The sequence below is a fragment of the Suillus plorans genome (genome assembly GCF_016647745.1).
Source record: "Suillus plorans strain S12 chromosome Unknown HD556scaffold_18, whole genome shotgun sequence".
Lineage (NCBI taxonomy): Eukaryota > Fungi > Basidiomycota > Agaricomycetes > Boletales > Suillaceae > Suillus > Suillus plorans.
Window position 1 is genome coordinate 496,271 of NW_024537402.1, and position 22,317 is coordinate 518,587.

The following is a 22,317-nucleotide window of genomic DNA, read 5'->3' on the forward strand; positions in this document are numbered from 1 at the left end:
GCGAATGCAGATATCCAAGGTGTTGTTGATGAGAACTGGGGTGTTGCCACAGACGGCTATGCATACTATCGCAAACCGCAAAACCACATCCCTTAAAGGCGGTTCACTTACAGGGAATACGTATGGAAGCCCAATGGATGCAAGGCTAAGCCTGAGGCCTAGCGATCAAAACAGTCACGACTTATTGAAGACACCGAGAGGCGGAGATGAAGATGGAACGCAATTGATCAGCGCGAACAACAAATAGATTAACCAGAAAACCAAGCAAAATAAACTACTGATCGAGGTCCCTCTCTGAAAATAATAAGCACCTTGTTGCACACTGGTACAGAGAGCTTACTTAAATCCTGATATCTGAAGTACCGAATAGGGTCCAAGTCTGCCAACCGAGAAAGTAACTCTCCGCACTCCTGTTTCAGCGTTTGGGAATCTTGAGCGTGATTTTGAAGTAAAAGTCGCTTATAGTGGACCAATGACTCCATACACCCTGTAAAAAAGAATTGAGAAGTTGCGAGATTAACAAACATGACCGCTTGCATTTGCTATCAGGTTGCTCTTGAAGCAATTCGAAGATGAGTTGTATCTCGCGTTCCAATTGTGCTTTGTTCTCCCCTGCTCAATGCACCAAGTCAATCCACGTTGAATTGCATATGAAACAGCCTGTTGTCGAACCGGAACCAATGAGCCATCTATGGTATATCCACGCGCTTTGATCTTCTGGGTCGGTGTATAATGCGTTGCTTACAAACTCGAACTCTGTTAAAGAAAAGAAAAAAAGCTCAGAGAAGTTAATCCGATTGAAAAAGGCACGTACCGTCGTCTCTCGACTGGATAGGATCCAGCTGACCACTTTCCCACAGTCCGACCAAGGTCTTAGACCTTTGATGCCATGCACTGAAATTGGAGAAATTTGCTCCAATTTTGCGAGAAGTGTAAGCCAACTCTGAGGTCTCAGGCCTTCGTGTGGGCATGTTTGCGAGGACATATCTGCGATAATTCCAAGCGTGGACTAGAGAAAGTGGGTATCAAACATGTGCGGTTGCAGCGGTGAGATGACTCACAGTTCCTTGCATCTGCGTCCAGCATCCTCTCCGCTACAAAGAGTTCCTTATCCCAATTTGCCTGTCTCCATTCCATAGACGGTACCTCGTTGCGTTCTGGCCCGTCTGGGACATTCTCGAGACACCAGCGACGGTGATTCCATATCCAGTAGACTTTCGGATTTGCTTTCAGAGCTGTAGTAGTCATGGAAAGCTCGTTAGAGAGAAGGTTATTTATTTGCTCTGGAGTACTGCGAGAGCACCAATTTTGAGGAAATTTCGCGTCATGTTCGTACATGCGCACCTCTGAGGAAATATACCGTTGAGTAAGATATTTCGACGATAATTCCACACGGTGTAAAATTCAGGGTTGATCTGGAGCAAACGCTGCGTCAATTCAAAAGCATCATTGCTCCAGTCCTGTTTCTTCTTCTACACAGATTTCAATCAGAAAGATGACGGTACCCAAGTGAGAGCGATTCGTACTCGAGATAACACATCGTCTGTTAAAGCGAGGTACTCATCGATCTTGGACTTTTCTCGCTGTCTTTTTTCAGCAAGAGCCTCTGGAGTCTGTTTATGACGTTTGACGTTATGCTGTTTTATGCCTATTCAAATTGTGCGCAGAACGATCTGAACGTAATTCTTACCATAGCAGTTGGTTAATAGTGAGCAGGGAGAGTTTGATTATCAATATTTACTAGATCTTGAGAAAAATAAATAAATAAATACTCTTTCTAACTCTGGCGGCGCTGTGCTCTCGTTCAAAACTCAATACCAGGATCTCAAAATGCCTTCGGTTGCAGAGAAGTCGACTTCAGTGGACTTACTGGCATCCCAATTTCCTGTGACACTTCCAATACCGACACCTACAACCTATTCAAACTTGTTGTCTATCAAGGATGTTCAGCGCGAGGAAGACCTTCTCCGAAACCCATCCTCTTTTCGTGCATGGTGGACTGCTATACATACGACGAAAGAGGCATATAGCGCGCAACTAAAGGCAGAACGACGCGTAAACGTGCCCGATGAAATTGCGACACTCCTCGGTCCACTCGCGACTCCACTGGCTAGACATTCGTTGCAGTGTCTAGCTTACCTTTACGAAGCAGCTATTGTTCAGTTTCCTGGCTCGTTCAAACTATGGAAGTCGTACCTCCAGATGAGAATGTCCTATGTTCTCGGCAGACAGGTGATCAAGAAAAGGGCTGGCGGAAGGAAGAAATTACCGGAAATGAAAGATGCTTTAGAGGAGGAGAAGGAGGACCTAGAGTCATGGGAGGATGGCCTTAACGGAGTCGTAGGTTGGGGCGAATGGAGATCGCTGATTGCTACATATGAAAGGGCCCTCATGTGGTTACCCAAAGTACGCTTTATTGCCAAAACCGTTGTGTTTGTACTAACTGCAGAATCATTTCAGCTACCCAGATTATGGCTAATGTACACATCCATCTTCTTCCACCCTATGTGCCCATCTCTCATCTCACACACGCATGCTCGTCGGACATTTGACCGAGCTTTGCGTACTCTACCGCCTTCACTACATTCCCGAATATGGGTTCGGTATCTACTCTGGGCCGAGACGAAGGGCGGATCTACCACAGTGTCCGTCTACCGGCGTTACCTTACTGTTGATCCAAGTGTTACCGAACACTACACCTCCATTCTCCTCTCTCCTGTAGACTCTGTACCACGGCCTCTCGAAGCTGCCAAGCTCTTGCTCTCACTGGCAAGAAAAGCATCACGAGGGGAGTATGTCAGTCCCGAAGGGAAGAGCTCATATCAGCTTCTTGGAGATTTCCTTGATATTGTCGAGCGATTTTCTGATGAAGTTGGGTTTGACGTGGAAGCCACAATCGAGTCCAATGATGTATATGCGAAAGCCGACGCGGAATCTTCACAAACGGATGGGCAGCTCGTACGTATGGATGGACCCCCTGTTCCGGTTGGAACTGATGGAGCATACGATGAGGATGAAGATCCTCTCAGCCCACGGAAGCTCAATATAGAACGCATTGTCCACAAGGACGGCCTTGAAGTTTATAAAGACCAAGCTGGCCGTCTCTGGACTGGGCTCGCGACCTACTGGATCAAACGTGGCGAGTTTGATCGGGCGATAAGCACCTTTGAAGCGGGCATCGCAACGGTATTGACGATCAGGGACTTCACGCAGATTTTTGATGCATATGCAGAGTTCTGCGAGTCATTAATCAATGCAATGATGGAAAGTCTCGAGAGTCCAGAAGAAGATGACGACGAAGACACGAAGGAAACTGAACGAGAGATGGACATTAAGATGAAGGAGTTCGAAGCTCTTATCGACAGAAGACCGTTTTTGGTCAACGATGTTCTACTCCGAAGAAATCCAAACGACGTCCAGGAGTGGGAAAAAAGAATTGCTCTTTGGGGCGAAGATGATGAAAAGGTATGCATCAATCTGAAGGCTGAAATTGGTTCATCTGACGCGTGCTCAGGTGGCCGACACGTACACCAAAGCATTGGAGACTATCAACCCCCGCAAGGCTACTGCCAACCTCCATAGACTTTACGTTAACTTCGCCAAGTTCTACGAGGAAGGTGGATCCTCAGGTTCGGCGGAGCCTGACTTGGATAGCGCCCGTAAAATTCTCGAGAAAGCCACCAAAATAAATTTCAAAGCGGTCGAGGACCTCGCGGACATTTGGTGTGAATGGTCAGAGATGGAGCTTCGACACGAGTGAGGACCATCATTTAGGCTTTTATTTGAATTGCTGACTGTCTGCTCTCAGAAACTATGACGAGGCTGTCAGAGTTATGCAACGCGCAGCTGCCATTCCTAAAAACACCAAAATCAATTATCATGACCATGTGAGCCCGTTTTAGTGGACTACTTGTCAAAATTGCTGATTTCCGACAGTCACTGCCCGTCCAAGCCAGATTATTCAAATCCTTGAAGCTCTGGTCATTCTACGTTGACCTTGAGGAGTCAATAGGGACTGTTGAATCGACGAAGGTTGTCTATGACAAGATTATGGATCTGAAGATTGCCAATGCTCAAGTTATCGTCAACTACGCTGCTTTCCTTGAAGAAAATCAATATTGGGAGGACAGCTTCAAGGTGCGGCTCATCTGATCACTGTCTTTTTGGCTGATTCTTCAACGTGCTTACAACCAGGTGTACGAGCGCGGCACAGAGGTCTTCACTTTCCCCATATCATTTGAAATATGGAATATTTATTTGGCGAAGTTCGTGAAGCGATATGTACGTGCTTTTGTGCTTAACTGTTATCTGTCCCGTCTTGTTAATACCTTTCAGGGAGGATCTAAGTTGGAGCGGGCTCGTGACCTGTTTGAACAAGCACTAGAAAAATGTCCACCGAAGTCATGCAAGCCCCTGTTCCTGATGTATGGTCAATTGGAAGAGGATTATGGTCTAGCAAAGCGGGCCATGTCTATTTATGAGCGTGCAACTCAGGTTGTCGCCGATGAGAACAAATTTGAGGTACGCACCCAGTTGCATTCCATAAGGACCTTCGTTGACATCATGGTAACAGATGTACACTATATACATCGCGAAGGCCACAGCTAATTATGGCCTACCAGCCACCCGCCCAATCTTCGAGCGCGCACTTGAGGTCCTTCCTGACAAGCAAACTGCTGAGATGTGTCTACGTTTCGCAGCATTGGAACGCAAACTTGGCGAAATCGACCGGGCTCGCGCCATTTATGCTCATGCTTCCCAATTCTGCGACCCACGCGTCAATCCCAAGTTCTGGCAGGAGTGGAACAGTTTCGAAATCGAGACGGGTTCGGAAGATACATTCAGGGAAATGCTTCGTATCAAGCGGAGTGTCCAAGCCCAGTTCAATACCGAAGCATCATATCTTGCTGCCCAGACGTTGTCAGCGCAACAAAATGGTACCTCAGAGCAGTCATCCGCTGCACAGCCAGCAGACCCGATGGCTGCTGCAGAGCAGCAAGCAAAAGGTCCCGCATTCGTTGCAGCCAAAAAGACAGCTCTTCCAAGACCAGATGAGGACCAAGCCTCGTCTGCAGCAGACTTGGCGCCACAACAGGCGGACAACGCTGATGAGATCCATATTTCCGACGAGGAAGACTCATAAATGGTGATATATTATTGTTATATTACATTGGGAGTGTTGTTACTTTTTTTAGTGGTCTGTATTATCTTGTGTCCCATTTCTCAACCTCTGCTTCACAAAGGTCCTCCCATTTTGCGTCCCAACCGTCATCTCTTAGGAAAGGCTGCTCCACCCATTGATTGATAGCCTTCCGAGAATCTTCGAATGACACAGTATGACTGCGCAAGGTGTCAACTAGTTCCTTATGAAGTGCGAGAGACCGATAATAAGGAGTTGTCAGCTCAGACAAAGACAGCACTGCAAACCTCGTTAGAAAGTCACAACAAGAGCGATCTTAGCCTACCAAATTTCTCGATGGGCCATGAAACCCACAGAGGTTCCTCGTGGCACCATTGAAAGCCCTTCAACCTCTCTGCTTCAAACATCAGTGCCTCCATGTTATCGAGCACAGTGCTCATTCTCCGCAATAGTTTCGACTAACAAATGTTCGTTACTATTGAATCACAAGACAGGTACCATCTTACGAGTTTCATGAGAACAGAATCAAGTAGAGTGATACATTCATCCATCGCGTCGAGCTTTGGACTAATGATGAGCGACCCAGGCTGTGTATCGGCAGGGACCATGGCAAGTGCATTACTGAAGGGCTTCATAATTACCAACCGCTAAGGATGAGAGATGAAGCACACACTCCAATTCGGTGCGGGAATCAACTAGAGTTCGCGCACTTTTTAAGCCGTCGAGGAGGACGATATCATCCCATGTATTTGCGATCGAGCGCAACTCGTAGAGCAACGTTTTAAATTTTCGATGAATAGTCGCATCGGAAGCCCTGGATGGCGATGCTGGCGTGACTGATTTCTTTACTTGTGATGCAGGAGATGATGTTGGCGTAGAAGGGCCATGAAATGATGCTAGGCGCTTGCTCATGAATGCAGGATGTGTTTATTTCAGAAGCCTTTACCTAATACCAAATAGTCATTCCACTGAATCGCGAATGGCTTACATTTACCGATATCGACAATGTCTGAAATCACCGCGGATCACTCATATTTGTTGAGATCAGCAGCTGAACTTGAACTGACAGAAGTTTGTCCTTCAAATCGCTTCAGCTGTTCGTCGCTCAGATCGATGGCAGGCTCGCAGACAAAAGGCGGAGAAAACAAAATCTCTTGGGTCTCCAATTCAGCTTACCGGCAACGCAATCGACATTCAAATTCGTGGCAACTACGCATGGATTGCTGAGAGTGCGCATGTGGCCAAGAAAATCGATTTAGAGGTACGTTTCAACTTTCGACCATCTGCATCACTCGACTTGAGAGATCACGGCGCATTTTGTAGACAGGGAAGACTTTACAGATATACAGAGGTCACCACGCGCCGGTGACCTGTCTCGCCTTTTATGACAGGATCCCGAATTCGGGTGATGAAAAGCTTCTGATAACTGGGTCTTGGGACAAGGCAAGGGATAATATATACAGCCACTGAAGTGATGTTAACGGAGTCCTTCTGCTAGACCATCAAAATATGGAATACTAATGTATGTACCTGAACGCATTTCATGTCCTTGTATATACTGAATGCAGGTCGTCTCTTGCAGACAAAGGGCCTAATCTCAACGACGGCTGCTCACGATGATTTTGTCAAAACTCTACTTGTCGTGCCATCTGTGAAGCTCCTGGTCAGCAGTAGCTCCGATAAGATTGTCAAATTCTGGTAAAACCGAACTCCTCTCATACTAGCAGTCCTAACATCTGCGCTTAGGGATCTAACCGACATTCTTGAGAAGCCTCCACAGCCTGCCGGGTCAGTCTCGGCTCATAGTCGCCCAGTAGAATGCATTGCTGGAATTGCCAATGCCGATGGTTCCGTGACCCTCTTTACCGCTGACACCATGGGAGTATTGAAGGTGTGGAAGCTGGAAAGAGAGGGCGGGCCGCGGCCTCGGTGGCGAAGCACTCTTCAGGACACTCTCAACCACCACCGAACGCGCATCACCGAAATCATTTATGATGCAGGTTACATCTGGACAGGTAATAGCGATCGCTCACCATGGCATGCTATTGTTTAGCTCACTCCTTGCCTCAGCATCATCGGATGAAACAGTACAAGTCGTTCCTTACCAACCAGAATCCTCAGAGCAAAAACCCATTCCACCCCTCACGCACCCATTGCCTGTGCGAGCGATTCTTCCACTGGCACTCTCCGATCTTGAAGAGCCGTATATCGTGACTGGATATGGGGATGTTATTCGCTTGTATGATGTCTCAACACCATCCGAGCCTGAGGTTCTAGGGGAGATCGACGCACATTGGCATGATGTCACTGCGCTGAGATTATGGATTCAGAAAAGTCGCACAGACGACGGAAGAACACGCATAGAGCCATGGATAATCAGTACCAGTCTGGATGGCACCATTCGCAGATGGCGATTCAGTGGTAAGTCCATACTGTGGGTATTGAGATACATTCAAATAATTCCTGTAGAACTCCATGATTCGAAGCCAGATAACCCTGCTGGACAGTCGAAAGCTACAGTTATTGCTCCCACTCCCCAACCCAGTGGCAATGCTAAGGATCAAGTCGAGATCACGGAAGAGGAAGAGAGAGAACTCGCAGAACTCATGGAGGAAGACTGAGATACTTCAAGAATGATCGATCTGATCTGCGGCTGTTAGGTAGGAATCGGGTAATGCTTCTCCCACCCGGGATAAAAGGGGTCCTCGTTCAATGTCCTCTCCTGCCAATCTTTTGGGACCCATCCCTTGTCCTCTTGCTCCTTTGCCCACTCTCGTAATGCAGGTATAACTTTGTGCTCGACGGACCATGTTCCTTTGTACTCCATGATAGGCTTCTTGCCTTCGAGCAAAATCTTCAAAAGCAACTTTGGAATGAATGGTTCCTCGCGGAAATCTGTCACCGGCGTGAATAAGGCCTTGAAGTTGAACACGATGGCGCGGGAATTTGGCAGGCGGCGTAATGTTTGCCAATCGACTCGCATGTGAATGTCGGTGAGAGGGAGGTCTGGATTCTGATGGTGACGATGACTCCACTCTGGTTCATCCGTCTGGAGATAGAGAGGCTCCCCGACTTCAAGGCCCCATGACGCTCGCTGAATGGGCTTGTCACAAGGCATCTTAGAAAAGTACCTGTAAATTCATTGCGGTGTTCTTATAAGTGAGCTTGACATATTTACTACATTACTTACCTGTCCATTGAGAACGCCATCTTCTCCTTATAATCGGGAACTGGGCCATGAATTTCATGCAGTGGTTTGCCCATCTTCTGACCAATATTCCAGCCAACTGCTGATGTTGAGACGGCAGCTCGTAAGGTGTAGAGCCCAGTATCGGGGTCTTCCTGGGTGATGAGGAAGTCCTCCGGGACATTCTCAAGTAAGAAAACCAGTGGATGCACCGTTGAAATGTCAGCCGTCGAGCCGATGATGTGGTTGCGGAACGTCAAAGTCCACTCATCAAACTCAAACTGTTGGGGGTACCTCATGCAGAGGTACTGAATAACCATTTGCATCAACTCCTTTGAAGCTGCTTCGCTACCGGGCAGCTCATCTATGACGCATTTGCCATGGAGGGCATAGATTTGTCGCCGTTGCTTAATGCGATCGCGATATGTGCTCTCTAGCTCCAGCCAATAGTCTGGTTCCAACTTCTTGAGGGCTACAAAAGATATAGATAAGCGAAGCATACTAACGGCGATACAGCCCGCATACACATGTTCTGGTGGTATTCCCATCTGAAAGGCCGGTATGGACGAGGACGAGCGTGAGCAATGTTAAAATCGTGTACTGGCTTTGGATGAGGGAAGCCTGTCAACCGAGCAAAGTCTGGTAGTCCTCTGCCAGCCACAAGGGCTGTTTTCTGTCGCAGGAACTTCCAAAAGCTGCGTGGATAAACACCCTTGCCGTAACATACGACAGCAAGAGCAACTGTGATAACTGCGATTCCTGTAACGTTCGGTGTGCTTATCATGACTGAGTCTGTGAGACACTAGAGTACTCTTTCCAAGGTGATTTCATATGAGGGTGAGTATACTACTTTATACCCATGCTAGATAAGACGCGATCACGAGACCAAAATTAAAAACATCCAGTCTTCTCTTATTATGTAATGCAGCCTCTCTTTTTTGATCCCTTCTTCCGTCCCTTCTTGAAGGTCGTCTTCGACTTCCCGGCAGTTTCAGTCCGGCAGTCTCTGCGCCGTCCTCGCTCCTCACCGCGTTCATGTCGCGTTTCCTACTCTAGCTCCATCCCCACCCCGACCGGTTGGCCGCAACGTCGTGAGTTCTCTATCATGGCGCATCCTCCTAGCGACTTTTTTGAATATACGTCAGGGCGGTGGATGTAAGTCTCATACATGTTATTCTATGGGGTATACGTCTAACCTGTAATCTAATATGTTCAGCTTCAACGATGACCTTCGCCACGCAGAACGCAGACGTGTCTTCAAGGTCGTTGAGCTACGTCGACTTGCAGCGGAGGCCGTCAATCGGAGTCCTGATGCTATTATCCGTATGGAAAAACTAGCCGAGGGTGGGTTTAACCGCACCTTCCTCATTACCATGCGCTGTGGCTTCCAAATGGTGGCGCGTATCCTGTACCCGGCTACGATTCCCAAGTACTTTGCTGTCGCCAGTGAAGTGGCTACTATGGCCTTCCTCCGTTCCTCTGGGCTGCCTATACCTGAGGTATACGGATACTCACCTACGCCGAACAACGCGGCAGGGACCGAGTATATCTTTATGGAATTCGTACAAGGCACCAATTTAAGCGACATATGGTTTGATCTAGGAGAAGGGGAAATCATTTCAATCTCACGTCAACTTGCTGAACTCGAGTCGAAGATGATGTCAATTACTTTCCCGGCTGGCGGAAGCCTTTACTATGCCCAAGACTTGAAGAATGCAGCTGGGAGCGCCTCTTGGCCTACTAGGCCGGGCATCACACTAGAGAACAAGCGTTTCTGCGTCGGCCCAGGTACAAGTTTGCGTCTATGGTATGGCAGGAGATCACAGCTCGACTTAGATCGAGGACCATGTAGGCCACTCGCTGCTTTTTTATTATTACTCCCTTAAACTAGCTGATAACTGCAGACGAAAGTGCCGAAGCAGCCCTCATAAGAGGGGCCGAAAAGGAACTAGCTTATTTACGGCGGTTTGGTCGACCGCTGTTGCCGTTCCAACGCGTAAGGAGGGAGGCTTACAAGTACCAGGAGCAGCCGCCGTCAGATCACATCGAGAACCTGGTCCACTATCTCCTCATTGCATCCTCACTCATCCCCAGGAACCCGGCCCTCGATCATTTCCGCATCCGCCATCCTGACCTGCAGCCGAGCAATGTCATCGTTTCTAGGTCGCCCGACTCTAACTTGCACGTCGTCGGCCTGATCGACTGGCAACACACCTCGATCCTACCCCTGTTTCTCCTTACTGGTATACCCCAACAGCTACAGAACTATGATGATATTGGCTCGCAATCTATGACGCGGCCTTCGCTACCGGAGAAGTTGGATGAATTGGACGAAACCCAGCAAAGCGGAGAGATGGAACTCTACCGTCGCCGCCTCGTCCATTACCACTACGTCAAAAACACGGAGGAGTACAACGAGCTTCATTACGCAGCGTTAACGGACCCCATGGGCATGCTCCGCCGTCGCCTCTTCTGCTACGCCAGTGACCCGTGGGAGGGCGAAACTCTCGCGCTGAAGGTTGCGTTGATACAAGCAACAGAGAACTGGAAGACGCTCACGGGGGGAGGCCCGCCGTGTCCTGTCGTGTTCGACCCCGATGACGTACACGAGACAATGAAGCTGGATGCAGAACAGAGAGAAGCGGATGAGTCTCTAGAGGGGTGCCGGGTTATGATCGGCTTCGGGCCTGAGGGCTGGATGCCCGCCGAGCACTACGAAGAGGCCATGGTACTCAGCAAGAAGCTGAAGGAGGATGGATTGGCGGCGGCCGAGTCGGAGGAGGAATGGGCTCAGATCGCGGCACACTGGCCCTTGGACGACATGGACGAAGAGGAATACATGTAATAAATCGAGCTAGATATTCCTCGGTGTTGCGCCTCTGGCTCTCATCGAGTGACCTGACAAAGCGGATCCACAATATTCTCGCAATCGCCGAAGGAGCCAAGAACGTGTTGGAATCGACCCAGTGCTGGCCGAAATGGAAATGCGTCGCGGTATGCAAAGTAAGTAGTCCATCGGATTACATTTGGTATCTCGGTGAGGGGGTGTGTTAGCTGTTAGCTTCTCTTGTTAGCTTGTTCTCTACCTTTCTTGCACTATCTCGTTATCTTGATCACCATCGACACCATACTGTCACAGTACTTCTTAGCTTCTGCGCCTTGTGACACTTCCTCTCGTTGATCCTCCGTAGGTAGATACATCATCCGCGTCTCTTGTTGACACCTCAGCATTGTCTCCTAACACTACTGAGGTGCGTAGTATATTCGTATCTCACACGTTCTCTTACTGATGTATCCTAGCACTCGCTTCTCGCTAGTTCTACTGGCGTACACCTCCTTTCCTGCTCGGTCCATTTCATTCCATCTCACGTCGACAGTTGTTTCACACATTCTATCACTACTCAACAAGACCGCGAAGAGGTACGCCCCGCTGATTCCGCACTGATCTTGAGTCAATGTTTGCTAACGCTGAGGGCATCTAGGTGTCGTCTCTTGACCAAAGATAAGATGAAGAAGGTCTTACGAGCCGCTATCACCCACGCCGTCGACGGCAAGGCCCGGCAAAATTTTGCCAACCCCACCGCCAGCCGGGGCAAGACGGTAGTCCCCAAAAAGAGGCCGAGCTGGAACAACTCAGCGTCCGCTGGGACTACGACGGGGAGGTCACCACCGAGGGCACGGTCTACCATAAGTTCCAGCTGCAGGCAAACGCTGGGAAAGTGCCCTCGATAATCAAGCAGTGGAGGGGGGCGAACGGGGGCACTCACGCCGTCATAGCTGACGTGTCTGTGAAGAAGGATGGTACTAAGGAAGATGTAGAAGAAGGCCTGGAGGCGGCTATCAACCAAGTTCGGGGTCCCTAGACGTTTTCCTCTCCCTTAACCCCGGCTTCTACGCTAGACTTGCTGTTTTGTCAGACGTCTTCCTTTTGTTACGTTGATCTGGTTATGTTACGACTCGGAAACCCGCCGCGTCCAGTTGCATGTTGGACTTCTGGAACAACCGCCTGGAGCTGGCGCTCAAACGTTGCAACACTGAAGAACAAGATTTATGCCAAACTGCGCTTTCTAGTAGCGAAAATGTGAGTACAACGAGCTTTGTTGGGTCATAATACTGATTGCTCTCCTCTCGGTAGATTCAAAAGAAGCCTAACAAGATCGTGTCAAATATCACCGCATGCACAGCGGCCGTTCTTTCTGCTGGAAGCGGTGAACCTTGTTCTTCGTGGCGCAGAAAGTAATTCATACTCGCTCAGATGATATGAGCAGTGTACATTGTGATGTCCATCAAATTGCGATCGAATGATATACATTTGCGCTCGTTCCAATCGCAACATCAGTCATAGCTCGAAGGGCTTGCACTATCGGACGGTGGATAATATATAGTACTGTACACTAGCTGCTACTCTTAAGTTAAATAAGGAATTCCCGAACTTGCCCGATTCACAACCTTGCGGCCATTTGTCTCCATTTATACTTGTAATACTCAGCTATATTAACTGTGCTAGTTGAAAGTTTGAATTCATCCGCAACCACCAGTACTTCAAAATGCCCTCTGACATCGCTCGTACTCCATTGATGAAAATCGATCTTCCGTCTCCTGAGGAGTTCAGGAAGAGGAAAGTTGCGCTGGTCTCTGGTTCGTTTCATCTTCAGCTTTCCTTTTGCCTCAACGTGGATGATGCGCAGTCCGATCAAACAAACAGGCAATCATGCCATTGCTTTCGCTCATTTTTATACTACACATTCACTTGCTGGCTTGTCGTTATGTTGCACGTATGCTGATTTGAAATTGTATAGGAATAACTGGTCAAGATGGTTCATATTTGTGAGCATGTTTCTCGTACAGTCAATCGCTAGTTATATCTCGATTCTCGACCTTATACAGGGCAGAGCTTCTGCTGGAGAAGGGATATGAAGTACATGGTATAATCCGTCGCTCGTCCAGCTTCAACACTGGTCGTCTAGATTCTCTCTATGCGGATCAGCATGAGCGTGCGTGTCCATATAGGATCGTACAACTTGCATATTGATCATTCTCCCCAGGACCCAACAAATTCAAGCTGCACTACGGTGATCTCTCCGATAGCACCAACCTTGTCTACATCCTCGCCCAGGTTCTCCCCACAGAGATCTACAATCTCGGTGCCCAATCGCACGTCAAGGTGTCCTTCGAGATGTCAGAATATACTGCCGATGTCGATGGCCTCGGTACCCTACGCCTCCTTGACGCCATCCGCACTGTCGGCCTCGAAAATCACACGCGGTTCTACCAGGCTTCAACCTCAGAACTCTATGGAAAGGTCGTCGAGACCCCACAGAGTGAGACTACGCCGTTCTACCCTCGTAGCCCGTATGGTGTCGCCAAGTTGTACGCATACTGGATCACGGTGAACTACCGTGAGGCGTACGGCATGTATGCGTGCAATGGTATCCTTTTCAATCACGAGAGCCCCAGGCGAGGGAGGACGTTCGTCACGAGGAAGATCTCGAGGGCAGTTGCAGATATTAGTGTCGGCAAGCAGCATTGTTTGTACCTCGGTAACATTGATGCACAGAGAGATTGGGGACATGGTAAGATTCTACCTGTCCAGTTTCATTGCCTCTAGTGAATCATGTTTCTCATAGCCAAGGACTACGTCGAGGGCATGTGGCGCATGCTTCAACAGCCTACACCCGATGATTTTGTTCTTGCCACCGGAGAGACTCACCCTGTACGAGAGTTCATCGAGAAAGCCTTTGCGGTCGTCGGGGTTACAATAATGTACGCATCCCCTCCTGACTCGCATCACGTCTAATGTGTCCTTCATTTTATATAGGTGGCGCAATTCTGGTGTGGAAGAAGAGGGCTACGATGCTCAGACCGGGCGGGTGGTAGTCAGAGTCGACGCACAGTACTTCCGTCCCGCAGAAGTCGAGTATGTTTACTTCGTCGCGCCTGTTCTTGCAAATTCTCATACTTGTATGCAGTCTTCTTCTTGGAAACCCTGCCAAAGCCGAGCGTGTTCTTGGATGGAAGCGCAAGGTCGACTTCGATTCCCTCGTGACAGAGATGGTAAAGGCGGATTTGAAGGCAACGAAGAGCCTCGTGGAAGATCAGAACTGATGAAAATGGCACAGCCATAAATTGCAACCATGTACAATTCAAGGACTTTCTTGTGGACTGATATCTTAGTATCGTAGAAATCAAATTTGTGTTCAAGGTATGAAATGAAGATCCTACAGGGGTACATACAACTGAAATAAGGATACAATAAATTCATATTCCGGTGAGGTCGCGCTCTCTGCTGGCCTTCCATTACAACTAGAGTCCAGGGAAATCGCCACTCATAACTTCGCTTTGCTTATCATTAGAACCGAAGCTGTTTTCAAGCTCACAGCTGCTGTTGCAACCAGCTCATCAACGCTAGGTAAAGATGTCAGTAGAATTCAGAGCAGAAAACAGGCCACATACATCTCCTTCGCCGGCTTAACATCCTGTGAAATCCATTAGCAATTGCGTTTCAATATGATCGTTTGACGTACATTGATGGATCCTGCTACCTTGCCCATTAACCCTGCATACGTGAATATGTGAGACAGAGAAAATAGTCCAAACGAGCTTTCCTTACACATTCGACCCTCCAGAGATTTCTCGGGATGATTCTCTAGTTCGACATCGTGCGGGACATGACCTTGTGCAACAAGCTTTGTAATTTCGCCCTGTCGCTGGGTTTCCCATTCTTCAACATAAGGAGTCTTCCGCACATTCAACGGACGACCAGTGTATATGAGGGTCCGGACAGTGTCGTCATAACCAGCTGAGACAACTAGTTCCTTGTGTTTTGGAGGAGCGCCTGCTTCGGTACTAGCCACAAAGCGGGTGCCGACCCAAACACCGGACGCACCATACCTTGGTTAAAACATGTCACTACCGAAGAAGCGTACTAGGCGTGGGAAGTACTTACGAAAGTGCGGCAGCAAGACCACGGCCATCTGCGATTGCCCCGGCAGCAACGACGATGACCTGCTCACCTGTTAAAGGGCTTTTGGCATTCTTGCAAAGATCAACAGTGGTGGGTATCAGAATGGAGAATGGAGTTTCGCCAGTGTGACCACCCCCTTCACCACCTTGTGCACAGATGATGTCAACACCTAGGAGGATATTGGAAACGATGAGCAGAGCAGGAGTGAAGCTAAGTGAGCTTCGCACCTTGCTCGAGGGCTTTCTTAGCATGCTAATGACATCAATTTAGACACATACAGGCTATATCTCATTGGAAAGCGCATTACCTTTGGATGACCGATCATACTAAGGGTGAGTTTAATCAGTTGCAACTTCTAAGTGTAACACACACACATACTTCATGACTGGAATTCCAGCAGCATGAAGCTTGTCAACAGCTTGTTTTGGCGGCACACCGACGGCAGAAACGAAAAGTGCAGCCCCGCTGGCTATAACGACGTCTAAAAGTGCGTCAAGTTGACCGCCCGTATAATCATACTAGATACCGGTGTTAGACACATGTCTCTGGGTAGGAGATGGGCTCTTACATTTGTCTTTCGAGCACTACCACCTACTTGAGGAAGCAAGAGGTCTACGCCGAATGGTGCGGTCTTATCTTCCAAATAGCTCTTGAGTTCATTGATAGATTCCTGGAGCATCTTGGGGTTCTGACGAACTCCGCCAATGACACCAATGCCGCCCGAATTGGTCACTGTTGCAGCTAGTTTGGGCCCTGCGGCAACGCTCATGCCTACACACATATGAATGTCGTTATGAGAACTATAACACAGTAAAGTCACCTGCAAGCATGACGGGATGATTAATCTTGAAGAGGCGTGTCAGAGGCGTCGAGAACACTGGCTGCGAGGACGGCATGATGAAGTACCAGGGTAAGAACCGAATGTGAACCACAGCGCTAGCTCTTCCACGTTGCAGCCATTTGAATAAAGCTGCAACCCGTAGCGGCCACCGCGTACGGGAACAAGTTCCGAACAACTCACCGGTCCACTAGCCCAATCACGTGCAAACCGACCCATGATTTGATGACTCATCAAGGCTATCTTTACTTGTGCCATGGCAGACAAATGTCCGGTCGACCACGGTAGTCATTCTTCTGACCAGTCCTGTCCTGTCGACCACAAATCTCGTACAACATGGGCCTCTGTCTTGCCAGGGAGCAGCCATACATATCCAGTTAACGCATCTTCGCTCTCGACCGAACGGGAGGTTTCTTCGATACCCCGAACAGACAATGGTAATTGGGTATACCCGTCGGAGGCTCAGTTTTTTGCTGCCATGGCACGCAAGAATCATAATCCGCATGCTCCAGATATGAAGACCATCATTCCTATCCATAACGCCGTCAATGAACGCGCCTGGTCAGAGCTGATGAAATGGGAATCTGGGAGAGGTGGTGAAAAGTGTGGGGGAGTAAAGCTTGTAACCTTCAAGGGCAGACCTAATGACCTGACTCCAAAAGCTCGACTCATGACCTTACTCGGGTACGTGCTTCAGCCTACAGCTCTTACGGGGAATGCTGATTTTATTTTGCAGGTACTCTGCTCCCTTCGATCGTCATGACTGGGTGGTCGAACGATGCGGAACCCGGATCAGATACGTAATCGACTTCTATACCGGACGGGGGGCAGGGCCATCGTCAAATAATGTCTCTTTCTATCTCGATGTTCGGCCTGCCTTAGACAACTGGGAGGGGGTGAAAATGAGAGCCGAGAATATTTGGCAAGATTGGTTTGGAAGTGTTCGCAGTAGCAACACCCCGTCTCAGTCATGAGTAGTCTTCATAAACGTATATTCACCTCTCTGGATCCCATAGATAATTTATATCCCACCCGTGATTTACTAATTGTGAATATATTTAGGACTTGTAGCCATGGTATTGGAACGGCGATACGTCGATCCAACCACCACCATTCTCAGTCGTCTGAATCATATATCGACCCAGCTTCTCCTTGACGAAGGACCAAGCCTGATGTAAATCAAGCCTACCTTGCCTTTGGTATGTAATCTAATCCTATAGAGTTGTGCCCGGGGGGATACTTATGACATTCATCGTTCAGTCACCGAAGTTATATATGGTTGATTTTTCAAACACGTGACAGGCGCCGCGTCGCGATCGTCTTTGTTTATCGGTCTGCAAATCTGGTGCAAATAAGGTTTAAACCTGGAGTATAAATACCTCGTGTTTGTCGCCGCACTGATATTCCTCAGTCAGTTCCGCCATTCATCATTTCACGCCCGCCAATTTCTTTACGATCCTACATTCATTCGCCATGATGATCTCTACTACTACCTTGACCCGTACCGCCCGTGTTGCTCTCCAAGGCTATCTTACAGCCGCTTTCTTCAAAGAAATTGTCATCGACCGCACTATTCAGGTCATATCCAGATCAGAGAAGGTTTCCATTAGCCTCGTCACATCCACTGTCTGCTCCTCGACAACTGTCCTTCTTCTAGCCACCGCTAAAGCTGCTCGACAATTCCTCAGCGACGATTTCCAATGCGTCCCCGCTCACAAGGACGTGGACAATACCGCCGAGCCCAACGCACCTTTTTCTGGCGACAAGATTGCGGATGCTATCGCAACAACCAAGGCTTTTGGAACACCAGTTCAGCCATCCTCGTCGCACGCAGTGACTGAATCAATTGAACCCGCCTTTGACGGTCCCACCGAAGGCTTATTTATAATTGATTCTGACACGACGCTCATAGCCAGTGGTGAGTACTTCGACGAGGACGTCTTCTTCGGCGACTGCGTCTCGGACACCACAGACCTTGATTCACTTGCTGACGAAAGCACTTTCTACGAGGTAAGAGACGGCGAGATTTCTCTGACTTCCGTCAACTAATATTTTGATCTATAGGAAGACTGTCAGGTTACAGCACAGTGCCTTACGGACGATGAGCCTGAAAACACCTTGCACGTCAAATACGACACTCACACTATCGACAATCTAACAAGAGCAATGTCAGCTCTTTCTCTCGACGATGTACCGTCTCACATTTCAACATACTCTCTCGACAATGTATCTTCTCACATTTCAACTATTTCTCTCGCCGATGTACCTTCTGAATACGACTCTCACACTATCGACGACAATCTAACAAGAGCAATGTCAGCTCTTTCTCTCGACGATGTACCATCTCATATTTCAACTATCTCTCTCGCCGATGTACCTTCTCATCTATTTCCTCTCAGCAATGTACCCTCTCATTTCAATTCGACACACTCTCTCGACAATGTATCCTTCGACGATCCCCCCTCTCGCCTCTCAACTCTTCCTCTGGACCATGTATCCTCTCATTTATTAATTCTTCGTCCACACGTCGACAATGGTTCCCCTCATTCATCGAAATGTCAACCTCAACGCACCGTAGTACACGACCATGCCATCGACGACCTAGTTCGAAAAATGGTAGCTCTTTCTCTCGACAATGTTCCCTCTCAATTATCCAAATTTCAGCCACATCTGCACGACCACGCTATCAATGCTCTACTGCAACAATCAAAAGCTCTTACTCTCGACAACTACGCAATCGACACTCTACTTCAAAAATCAGAGGCTCTTATCACTGCATACGAAAACCCCACTATCGACGCACTTGCTCTCGACGGCAACCACGCTATCAACGCTCTTCTTCAAAAATCAGAGGTTCTTGTCGCTTCCAACGAAAACTCCACTATCGACGCACTTGCTCTCGACGGCAACCACGCTATCAACGCTCTTCCTCGAAAATCAGAGGCTCTTGTCGCTTCCAACGAAAACTCCACTATCGACGCACTTGCTCTCGACGGCAACCACGCTATCAACGCTCTTCTTCAAAAATCAGAGGCTCTTGTCGCTTCCAACGAAAACCCCACTATCGACGCACTTGCTCTCGACGGCGACCACGCTATCAACGCTCTTCTTCAAAAATCAGAGGCCCTTGTTTCTCCCAACGAAAACTCCACTATCGACGCACTTGCTCTCGACGGCAACCACGCTATCAACGCTCTTCCTCGAAAATCAGAGGCTCTTGTCGCTTCCAACGAAAACTCCACTATCGACGCACTTGCTCTCGACGGCGACCACGCTCTCGACGCTCTACTGCACAAATTAGAAGCGCTTACTCTCGACAACGACTACGCTATTCAAGTTGATGCTCTGCTGGACAGATCAGACGCTCATACTCTCAACGACAATGTCTCTCAGCCATCGAAACACATGTTACAAGATAACACAGACGACAGTTCCAGTCACCAGCACTTGCACCGCAACACCACCAACACTCTACTCCGAAATATCGAAGCTATCAATCCTCGGAATTTCAACTACGACACACCCTACACGACGATGCTATCGACACCGTACTTCGAAACATGGAGCCTCCTATTCTTGACGATAACCCCTAGCAGTCACCAAAACGTCAGCCACAACACACCCTACTAGCACGACCACAGTATCGGCGTCCTATCGGCTGCTGAACTCCGCATGACGTCTACGAACAGTGAGTGGCCCACTCATACTCCTACCTCTCTTACTGATATCTCTATGTTAGAAAATAGATGACGCATCTTTTCCAACACGTCTGGTGTCAGGTCCCCTACGACCCGACACCTAATGACCTCCCTCGCTGTCCCCTACGACATGGAGTCATACTACCCACGAGGTTGAGGGCCCCACACATACTACGCGCCGACATATCAGCTCTTCGATGAGTCAGAGGTCCCCTACGACCATATCTCGACGATGCGTCAAACGACACAACGACCTCCTTCATTGTCCCCTACGACCTGGAGTTATTCCCAAGAAGTTGAAGGTCGCCACCTATAGTCCAAGTCCCGCACATACTAGTACATCTAACAGACCAGGTTCCTTCTGGCTTCCTCCACTGTACAGACTACAGATTGTATTTGATGTATTGTCTCCTTCATTGATACGATCATGGACTATCTACTTAATTTAATTACGGACTCACTTCTGTGATCTACGTTGATTAAATATATTAATATGTATTGTCCCCATTCATTTTCATGTATCCACGGCTCGACAGTGAGCTTTAAATACAACCTTGCGTATGTACTGAAGACGGGACGCTCTTGAGGGTCTGAACATTAGTCTCCATCACCAGATCACTCTACCACGAGCGGAAGAGGATGAAATGCGCGCTGTGGTCCGATTTCCATACATATCGTATCCCCACTCAGGGTCAAATCAACGTATAAATATACTCCAACATGAGAAACATACTTCATAGTTCACCGTTTTCCTCGTATTCGAACCTTCTTGGTAGGCGGTCTTTCTTCGGGTTCATCCTCACTTTCCTCTTCATCGCTCCCTGGTTCATCATCGCTGCCACCTACTTCACTTATCTCCTCATCTTCATCCCACTCATCATGAGCTTCCTGGTCAGATTCGTCAGCCTCAGCGTCACTGGCTTCCTCATCAGAATCCTCTTGGTTCTTTCGCGACCCTTGTTCTTTTTCTGCTTTCTTCCGCTGCACATTGCTGTCTTGTTCCTCCCTTCTTTGCTTTCGCAATCTCTCCTTAGCGACATGAGCAGCCTTGAGCGCAGCAGCTTCGGCTTTTGATTTTTTGACTGCACGATAAAACGATCAATTACCCTTGCATTATTATATGATTGATTTGTAACGCACCGAATTCATGATACAGCACAGCGCCTTCCTTCCCTGGAAGGCCTTCAGAAATTTTAATCAGCCTGAGCTCCATCCTCGGGCCAACTTCACTCAGTCGAACAGCCTTCTTTTGCCCCTTCTTGTTATTCCGCCCAACATAATCATCTGCCAACGACACCGCATCCCCGTCATCGCCAGCAGCACTCGAAGCTGACGATGCCGCAGACTCATACCCGTCGCTCCCGGGGCTAGGCTCTCCTCTTTTTCTAAGCAAGAAGTCCGCGACATCCTTCTCGTTTCCAAGGTCCAAGAACCCACTGGAGGGGTTGGCCAATGATTTTTTGGGGGCACCTTCGAGCACGCGTCGGACGCGCTTTGAGATGCCGTATGGTTTTACAGTGATAACATAGTGTCTGAATTCGACGGTTCCTCTATCGGCGTTGTATGCTATCAGGACGATCCGACGGCAGTTGGAGAGCGACATTGAGTTGGGGGATAATGGAGGGAAAAGAGATTGGAATGATTTCATGAGCAGTGGAAGATGTGGGGGTGTTTCGGGAGAGGGTGGAGGGAAGGAAGCGAGGACGACCTATAAAGTTATCATGGTTGTATGAGACTGATGATCGAAGCTACTATGTGTCACTTACTAATGGGGCGGTGAGGTACTCCATCCCCATGCTTCGTGAGGATCGAGAAGTTTTCAAGATGTCTTTCATCAAGCTGTATCGTTCCACACGGAAGCTGAGAGTAGGTCCCGCAGGAAGTCGAACCATGCGCAGTGAGGGCGCGACGTCTGTGACAGTAAGAGCCAGCAAATGCGTGACCCCGAGCGCAGGAGCCATAGTCAGGTAGTCTTTTAGTTTGTTACGGTTACGTTCCTGCACTCAGATGTTCAAAGACGTTTGAAACACAAGATTGGTCGGGCTCACCTTTAGACGACTGGCGGTATTTGGTTCCATAACTTTTCGCAGATCGCGAACGAGCTGCGTGAGGGAAGAACCCACTTGTCCATGTTTGATGATGAAGGACCTAGGTTCACCGTCGTTCGCGCGTTGTACAGTTGCCCCTGCACCCTTCAGATGTGTGCGATTTTTGCGTCTACGAGCCATTGTGATTTTAGGAAACTTTTTCCTTTCGGCAACTCAAGGCGGCTGTTTGGTTCTATTTGACAACGCCTTTAGGATTCAATAAGGACAATCAATCAAAGACATCGTCTATTCGAAGCAACGATTACATGCGGAAGGAGCCAAGCCCATCTACAGGTCAAAGTTCAAGATTAAATAAATAGTTTCAAGACGTTTGGGGGCTCAATACAAACACGACAGGAATGATACATCATATGACAGATCAAAGCTACATACGAGACGGAGA

The 22,317-nt window shown here is 48.5% G+C and overlaps 11 protein-coding genes across 11 annotated transcripts; 6 read left to right on the forward strand and 5 right to left on the reverse strand.

The window, feature by feature from the left end:
• Positions 1-182: 182 nt before the first annotated feature.
• Positions 183-1,718, reverse strand: HD556DRAFT_1359619 (rab-protein geranylgeranyltransferase). Its single transcript, XM_041302584.1, has 9 exons — positions 1,691-1,718; positions 1,527-1,637; positions 1,345-1,472; positions 1,062-1,291; positions 815-1,009; positions 673-756; positions 538-612; positions 341-487; positions 183-294 (listed from the first exon to the last, which is right to left on the reverse strand). Exons 1-9 carry the CDS (start codon positions 1,691-1,693, stop codon positions 275-277), a joined length of 993 nt encoding a protein of 330 aa, XP_041162115.1. The 5' UTR covers positions 1,694-1,718; the 3' UTR covers positions 183-274.
• Positions 1,719-1,774: 56 nt separating this feature from the next.
• HD556DRAFT_283587 (uncharacterized protein) lies at positions 1,775-5,235 on the forward strand. Its single transcript, XM_041310135.1, has 8 exons — positions 1,775-2,406; positions 2,461-3,465; positions 3,515-3,756; positions 3,809-3,887; positions 3,937-4,137; positions 4,195-4,281; positions 4,336-4,521; positions 4,574-5,235. Exons 1-8 carry the CDS (start codon positions 1,831-1,833, stop codon positions 5,141-5,143), a joined length of 2,946 nt encoding a protein of 981 aa, XP_041162116.1. The 5' UTR covers positions 1,775-1,830; the 3' UTR covers positions 5,144-5,235.
• Positions 5,205-6,052, reverse strand: HD556DRAFT_1234290 (uncharacterized protein; the record flags this gene model as incomplete). Its single annotated transcript, XM_041297655.1, has 4 exons — positions 5,205-5,419; positions 5,466-5,598; positions 5,647-5,761; positions 5,814-6,052. 4 exons carry the CDS (start codon positions 6,050-6,052, stop codon positions 5,205-5,207), a joined length of 702 nt encoding a protein of 233 aa, XP_041162117.1.
• A 17-nt stretch (positions 6,053-6,069) lies between these two features.
• On the forward strand, positions 6,070-7,863 carry HD556DRAFT_283521 (WD40-repeat-containing domain protein). The gene is made up of 8 exons (XM_041310133.1): positions 6,070-6,211; positions 6,261-6,401; positions 6,464-6,583; positions 6,639-6,662; positions 6,723-6,838; positions 6,887-7,155; positions 7,211-7,561; positions 7,610-7,863. Exons 1-8 carry the CDS (start codon positions 6,146-6,148, stop codon positions 7,759-7,761), a joined length of 1,239 nt encoding a protein of 412 aa, XP_041162118.1. The 5' UTR covers positions 6,070-6,145; the 3' UTR covers positions 7,762-7,863.
• Positions 7,779-9,184, reverse strand: HD556DRAFT_283543 (uncharacterized protein). The gene is made up of 3 exons (XM_041310134.1): positions 8,853-9,184; positions 8,331-8,799; positions 7,779-8,271 (listed from the first exon to the last, which is right to left on the reverse strand). Exons 1-3 carry the CDS (start codon positions 9,109-9,111, stop codon positions 7,797-7,799), a joined length of 1,203 nt encoding a protein of 400 aa, XP_041162119.1. The 5' UTR covers positions 9,112-9,184; the 3' UTR covers positions 7,779-7,796.
• A 65-nt stretch (positions 9,185-9,249) lies between these two features.
• Positions 9,250-11,172, forward strand: HD556DRAFT_1234165 (protein kinase subdomain-containing protein PKL CAK Fmp29; the record flags this gene model as incomplete). The annotated part of the gene is made up of 3 exons (XM_041297648.1): positions 9,250-9,482; positions 9,544-10,175; positions 10,232-11,172. The coding sequence occupies 3 exons, from the start codon at positions 9,250-9,252 to the stop codon at positions 11,170-11,172; spliced, it is 1,806 nt and encodes a 601-aa protein (XP_041162120.1).
• Positions 11,173-12,795: 1,623 nt separating this feature from the next.
• Positions 12,796-14,539, forward strand: HD556DRAFT_1359652 (uncharacterized protein). The gene is made up of 7 exons (XM_041302585.1): positions 12,796-12,965; positions 13,127-13,154; positions 13,215-13,321; positions 13,373-13,900; positions 13,955-14,090; positions 14,146-14,244; positions 14,297-14,539. Exons 1-7 carry the CDS (start codon positions 12,875-12,877, stop codon positions 14,430-14,432), a joined length of 1,125 nt encoding a protein of 374 aa, XP_041162121.1. The 5' UTR covers positions 12,796-12,874; the 3' UTR covers positions 14,433-14,539.
• On the reverse strand, positions 14,540-16,365 carry HD556DRAFT_1359658 (2-nitropropane dioxygenase). The gene is made up of 10 exons (XM_041302586.1): positions 16,112-16,365; positions 15,860-16,062; positions 15,670-15,809; positions 15,599-15,617; positions 15,519-15,543; positions 15,274-15,460; positions 14,938-15,218; positions 14,852-14,883; positions 14,781-14,803; positions 14,540-14,732 (listed from the first exon to the last, which is right to left on the reverse strand). Exons 1-10 carry the CDS (start codon positions 16,185-16,187, stop codon positions 14,654-14,656), a joined length of 1,065 nt encoding a protein of 354 aa, XP_041162122.1. The 5' UTR covers positions 16,188-16,365; the 3' UTR covers positions 14,540-14,653.
• HD556DRAFT_283813 (cytochrome c/c1 heme-lyase) lies at positions 16,230-17,260 on the forward strand. The gene is made up of 2 exons (XM_041310136.1): positions 16,230-16,813; positions 16,866-17,260. The coding sequence occupies exons 1-2, from the start codon at positions 16,386-16,388 to the stop codon at positions 17,101-17,103; spliced, it is 666 nt and encodes a 221-aa protein (XP_041162123.1). The 5' UTR covers positions 16,230-16,385; the 3' UTR covers positions 17,104-17,260.
• A 1-nt stretch (position 17,261) lies between these two features.
• On the forward strand, positions 17,262-19,917 carry HD556DRAFT_283881 (uncharacterized protein). The gene is made up of 5 exons (XM_041310137.1): positions 17,262-17,328; positions 17,390-18,139; positions 18,194-18,982; positions 19,343-19,817; positions 19,869-19,917. Exons 2-4 carry the CDS (start codon positions 17,603-17,605, stop codon positions 19,757-19,759), a joined length of 1,743 nt encoding a protein of 580 aa, XP_041162124.1. The 5' UTR covers positions 17,262-17,328; positions 17,390-17,602; the 3' UTR covers positions 19,760-19,817; positions 19,869-19,917.
• Positions 19,918-20,568: 651 nt separating this feature from the next.
• Positions 20,569-22,055, reverse strand: HD556DRAFT_1306939 (Brix-domain-containing protein; the record flags this gene model as incomplete). The annotated part of the gene is made up of 4 exons (XM_041299976.1): positions 20,569-20,909; positions 20,968-21,535; positions 21,594-21,824; positions 21,876-22,055. 4 exons carry the CDS (start codon positions 22,053-22,055, stop codon positions 20,569-20,571), a joined length of 1,320 nt encoding a protein of 439 aa, XP_041162125.1.
• Between the last annotated feature and the right edge of the window lie 262 nt (positions 22,056-22,317).

Excerpts from the sequence above, each read along its gene's own strand:
- HD556DRAFT_1359619 (XM_041302584.1), bottom strand. Across the intron at positions 1,473-1,526 it reads CAGACGATGTGTTATCTCGA|AAGAAGAAACAGGACTGGAG; the intron begins GTACGAATCGCT and ends AAATCTGTGTAG. Across the intron at positions 1,292-1,344 it reads AACGGTATATTTCCTCAGAG|TACTCCAGAGCAAATAAATA; the intron begins GTGCGCATGTAC and ends GTGCTCTCGCAG.
- HD556DRAFT_283587 (XM_041310135.1), top strand. The coding sequence starts at position 1,831 with ATGCCTTCGGTTGCAGAGAAGTCGACTTCAGTGGACTTACTGGCATCC. Across the intron at positions 4,138-4,194 it reads ATTGGGAGGACAGCTTCAAG|GTGTACGAGCGCGGCACAGA; the intron begins GTGCGGCTCATC and ends GCTTACAACCAG. Across the intron at positions 4,522-4,573 it reads CCGATGAGAACAAATTTGAG|ATGTACACTATATACATCGC; the intron begins GTACGCACCCAG and ends TCATGGTAACAG.
- HD556DRAFT_283521 (XM_041310133.1), top strand. The coding sequence starts at position 6,146 with ATGTCTGAAATCACCGCGGATCACTCATATTTGTTGAGATCAGCAGCT. Across the intron at positions 6,663-6,722 it reads TCAAAATATGGAATACTAAT|ACAAAGGGCCTAATCTCAAC; the intron begins GTATGTACCTGA and ends CGTCTCTTGCAG. Across the intron at positions 7,562-7,609 it reads TCGCAGATGGCGATTCAGTG|AACTCCATGATTCGAAGCCA; the intron begins GTAAGTCCATAC and ends TAATTCCTGTAG.
- HD556DRAFT_283543 (XM_041310134.1), bottom strand. The coding sequence starts at position 9,111 with ATGATAAGCACACCGAACGTTACAGGAATCGCAGTTATCACAGTTGCT. Across the intron at positions 8,800-8,852 it reads GGAATACCACCAGAACATGT|CCCTCAAGAAGTTGGAACCA; the intron begins GTATGCGGGCTG and ends TATCTTTTGTAG. Across the intron at positions 8,272-8,330 it reads ATGGCGTTCTCAATGGACAG|GTACTTTTCTAAGATGCCTT; the intron begins GTAAGTAATGTA and ends ATGAATTTACAG.
- HD556DRAFT_1359652 (XM_041302585.1), top strand. The coding sequence starts at position 12,875 with ATGCCCTCTGACATCGCTCGTACTCCATTGATGAAAATCGATCTTCCG. Across the intron at positions 14,091-14,145 it reads GTCGTCGGGGTTACAATAAT|GTGGCGCAATTCTGGTGTGG; the intron begins GTACGCATCCCC and ends CATTTTATATAG. Across the intron at positions 14,245-14,296 it reads TTCCGTCCCGCAGAAGTCGA|TCTTCTTCTTGGAAACCCTG; the intron begins GTATGTTTACTT and ends ACTTGTATGCAG.
- HD556DRAFT_1359658 (XM_041302586.1), bottom strand. The coding sequence starts at position 16,187 with ATGCCGTCCTCGCAGCCAGTGTTCTCGACGCCTCTGACACGCCTCTTC. Across the intron at positions 16,063-16,111 it reads TCATCCCGTCATGCTTGCAG|GCATGAGCGTTGCCGCAGGG; the intron begins GTGACTTTACTG and ends ATATGTGTGTAG. Across the intron at positions 15,461-15,518 it reads TAAGAAAGCCCTCGAGCAAG|GTGTTGACATCATCTGTGCA; the intron begins GTGCGAAGCTCA and ends ATATCCTCCTAG.
- HD556DRAFT_283813 (XM_041310136.1), top strand. The coding sequence starts at position 16,386 with ATGGCAGACAAATGTCCGGTCGACCACGGTAGTCATTCTTCTGACCAG. Across the intron at positions 16,814-16,865 it reads CGACTCATGACCTTACTCGG|GTACTCTGCTCCCTTCGATC; the intron begins GTACGTGCTTCA and ends TTTATTTTGCAG.
- HD556DRAFT_283881 (XM_041310137.1), top strand. The coding sequence starts at position 17,603 with ATGATGATCTCTACTACTACCTTGACCCGTACCGCCCGTGTTGCTCTC. Across the intron at positions 18,140-18,193 it reads ACGAAAGCACTTTCTACGAG|GAAGACTGTCAGGTTACAGC; the intron begins GTAAGAGACGGC and ends TTTGATCTATAG. Across the intron at positions 18,983-19,342 it reads CTCTTCTTCAAAAATCAGAG|GCTCTTGTCGCTTCCAACGA; the intron begins GTTCTTGTCGCT and ends CGAAAATCAGAG.